We start from the raw sequence: 3,935 nt of genomic DNA on the forward strand, positions 1-3,935 counted from the left end.
ATGTACAACAGAATGACCAGAAGGATTTATTTACCAAACATAAGGAACCTCCGTAAATTGTTCCTTGATCATATGATGGCCAAGAGTTGTTTGATTAATCATATTAATGTAATGCATTGTGGCTTCATCATTCCTACACCAATCATTATCTATAAGCTCTAACTGTCCAAAATCTATGCAGGTCGGATAGGAAGTATCCCCTGATTCATCCTTAGAAATTAGCAGTCTCTTGTGAACTACTAAAATCTCAAGGTCATCACCGTAATTACCTTGTCATATACTGACTTACTAGTTGATTTGGTCTTGTCTTCGTTGTAAATTGGGTCACCTACTATTTTAATCTTATTGTCCATAGCTTTCTCAAGAAATTTTTTATCCAAATTAAAATAAAAGAACTTACAACCTTTAAGATTTCATGCACTACAATCACAGTGTGAGGCCTCAATCGGAACCAGTCTGTCAAACGTTAACCATGCACCTCACGATCTTTAAGATCTTGCGCTTCTAGACGCTGGGATAACTTCATGACTTGTCTTTGTAGATCTTGAAATATATCGTCTTGGGTGCTATGATCACGGTGCAAGGCTTCCTCAGTCGAAACCTACCTGTCATGACCATGACAACCATCCATGGGATATCAAGCTCTGATACCAACTAACGCTGAACAGAATAACTATTATCTTGTTGGTTGTATTGATTCTATTGATTCAGCTGCGAACGTTGGAAATAATTTTCTAAAATCTATTAATTCAGAAGAATACCAGGAAATAGGGAAATAAATACTATTGTTGAAAAATATTATTAATCTTAAAACTTCTCCCTAAATATCAATTTACAAACGCTTATATAGACCAAAATTCTGACTTGAAAAGGAAAAAAAAATCTTAATAGAAAGGAAAAATTCTTAACATACTCATAATTCTAAAATCCCTTAACATACTCAAAATTCAAAATACAAAAAATAAAAATTATCAAAAATACCCTAAATACCAACAATACTTTAAATACCAAAAAACTCAAAATATACTAAAAATAATATGAAAGATATTCGAATCCCCTGTAAGCTATAACAGAGTGTTGGTGGCAAGGGTGCGTTGGTTACAAACTTCAGGAGTAATCCAACCACCTGGAATGATGACGCCAAATAAAGAAGAGGGGCGCAACCGTTCCAAAGAGAGGTCTCTTTATTTGATTCCGTGTTTCTTCTTCTTCTCTCTATATAAGGTAGCAACTTCAGTAAGACAGAGTTACACTAAATACACTTGATACTACAATTCTCTTACAATTCTCTATTTTTTATTCTCCATTCTTCTTCCTAACTCTAACATGAGCATCGGGGCCACGGCAAGGTGCACCTAAGTCTCTTCTAGGGAAACTGGCTCACCAAAGTTTTGTCTACCCAACGCCATCACACCGGACATAGACCCGCTCTAAGCTGACCCAATAAAAATCAACTTAGATAAAGCAGCTCCTTCAAAGATTGGTTCGACAAAGGATGACTCTTAGCAAAAGTCAATAAAGGACGATATGATGAGATTTGACTCATTCCTCGATCTAAGATCGGACCAGCATATTCTTTTTAAATATTCATCTAACCTCTTTATTTTCAAAGTGAAATAGAGAGAAAAATCTATACTTTCGCTTCTATATTATTTCTAATCGATTCTTAGGTGGCATTTGGTTCACTTCTAAGAATCGAAATGGGAATAATTATCATAGTATTATAGCATGAAAATGAGTATGAACTTTAGTATCATTCTTAAAAATAATGTTTGGTTAATTGAATATTTTCAATCGGAATGAACCTAAATTTCTTTTTTGACTCTTAGAGGAAAAGAAGAGAAAAAAATTAGATGCGAGTGAAAGTTGAATGTGAGAGAAAATGATGAGAGAGAAAGTAATAGAAAAAATAAAAAGAGAGAAATTATGGTGAGAGAAAATGAGGAGAGAGAAAGTAATAGAAAAAATAAAAAAGAGAGAAATTATGGTGAGAGAAAATGAGGAGAGAGAGCGTGATAGGAGAGATTGAGGAGAGAAAAATATGATGAGAGAGAAAGTGTGCTTAGAGAGAAAGTGTGATAAGAAAAAAATGAAGAGAGAGAAAGTGTGATGAAAGAGAAAATATGTTGAGAGAGAAAATATGATGAAAGATAATGAGTTGAGAGAAAGTGAAATAAAAGAAAAATCAAACACATATGTTAAGGGTATTTTTGTCTAAAACTCAAGGGAAGATGTGGGTTTTATCAATATTCAAGTTTTTAGTTTTTATTCTAAAATCTTCATTTCATTTCTATTAATCAAACACAATGTTTGGGAATGAATCCATTCACTCATTCCCAAACCCTTAAATCAAACGCCACTTCAAAATTATCCTTCTATGGAATCAAGCTTCATGCCCTTGGTTAAGGGAAAAAGGGGATAAACGAGGAATGAATCTTCTCTTTTTTGAAACATGATGTGAAATCTTTCAAGCTCAACCGTTCAATCGACCATTTCTTGCCACATGATGCGAAAGTAACAAAAAGAACACTTCTTGTTATTCCACTCTAGGGAATTAATCCGATCCCTTTATTCACAACAAACTCGAACTTATGCTTAGGTAGTAATGACAGAGAGCAAGTTCTAATGGATTCTTGATCGACATGAATTTATGCGTAGACATCAGGATTGGCAAGCAAGTATCCCTCAACAGCTTTGAGCACTCCGATCGATCCATCTCTGATGGGTTTTAGCTCTTCCTCACTAAGATCCCCGTCCCCAAGTGTTTCATACTCCACCTTTATCTTTGCATTGCAACTATCAGCGCCCGAAGCTACGAATACAGATTCGTAAACTAGTGACTTAAGAAGAACACCAATGAGCCCCCCTTCCATGGCTGTATTCTGAAAAGTGTACGTCGTCTCGTCCAGCACGTCGATCTTGTTCTTGTTAAAGCTTCCGAGCGGCATATTAGAAGCTGCATTTTGCGAATGAAATTATATATAAACACAATTAATTATCATGTAAAATATAAAAGGAAATAACAACAACGAACCTGGAGCAAAGTAAAAAACGTTGATGGCTCCAACTCCCTCTCCGATGCGCTCAGCTTTAGAGAAAAAGTCAGGCAAGAGCTTAGGATACAAGATGTGAGGCTCGCACACTGCTCCTTTCCAGAGCCTGGCAGCTGAGACGTTGAAGGCGACCTCGTCGGTGCAGGAACCGGAAACCATTTTGGTGCCGAGGATGGGGACTGGATATAGTAACTAATAGATGAAGTAGAACTCGCAGTGGATGAAGAAGATGTGGAAGAGAAGAGTCTTTATATAGATCTTGGAGGAGCTGTGACGGGTCAATCACGTAGTGACGGATCAAAAGAGTAATTTTGTTCATGTGCAGTCATCTGTTCCGTCAGTAGACTACTTGTTTACAAAAGAGTAACTTCGCAATCATATTGGGAGAAGTTCACATTTCAGTAATCAGACTCGAAAGATTCAAGCAGATGGCTATCAGTATTGGTTTGATAGATTTCTTCCCTCTGTTCTGTCTTTCTTCAGTATCCCTAATTTGATAGTCTCGTAATTTTGTTTAATGTATTCTTATTAAAGTAACTGATAAGAAGGAACTTGTTTAGTAAATGAAGAAGAAGTGGAAGAAAACACAAATTAAATACATAGATCTTGTCGGTGGCAGCTACCCTGCCGGGTCAATTTGGGCGTCTGCGGAAACACTTTAAAACTTCATCATGAAAATGACTGTTAGAAATTTATAGTTCTAGAAGAAAGTCTCTAGAACATAAAATATTTATCAAACCAGATTCATTGTCGGCTGTTATTTATTATTATTATGATGACGGTGAGAATTAAAACAGAGTTATTACTAAGGAATGAAACAAATGCTGAACACAGAATAAGCAATATAGGATTTTTTTTTATTGTTTTGATATTTAGTTTATG

At 35.7% G+C, this 3,935-nt stretch overlaps 1 protein-coding gene across 1 annotated transcript; it reads right to left on the reverse strand.

The window, feature by feature from the left end:
- Nucleotides 1-2,458: 2,458 nt before the first annotated feature.
- On the reverse strand, nt 2,459-3,292 carry LOC122003631 (pathogenesis-related protein STH-2-like). The gene is made up of 2 exons (XM_042558711.1): nt 3,035-3,292; nt 2,459-2,956 (listed from the first exon to the last, which is right to left on the reverse strand). The coding sequence occupies exons 1-2, from the start codon at nt 3,210-3,212 to the stop codon at nt 2,649-2,651; spliced, it is 486 nt and encodes a 161-aa protein (XP_042414645.1). The 5' UTR covers nt 3,213-3,292; the 3' UTR covers nt 2,459-2,648.
- Between the last annotated feature and the right edge of the window lie 643 nt (nt 3,293-3,935).

This window comes from Zingiber officinale, chromosome 7B (assembly GCF_018446385.1).
Source record: "Zingiber officinale cultivar Zhangliang chromosome 7B, Zo_v1.1, whole genome shotgun sequence".
Lineage (NCBI taxonomy): Eukaryota > Viridiplantae > Streptophyta > Magnoliopsida > Zingiberales > Zingiberaceae > Zingiber > Zingiber officinale.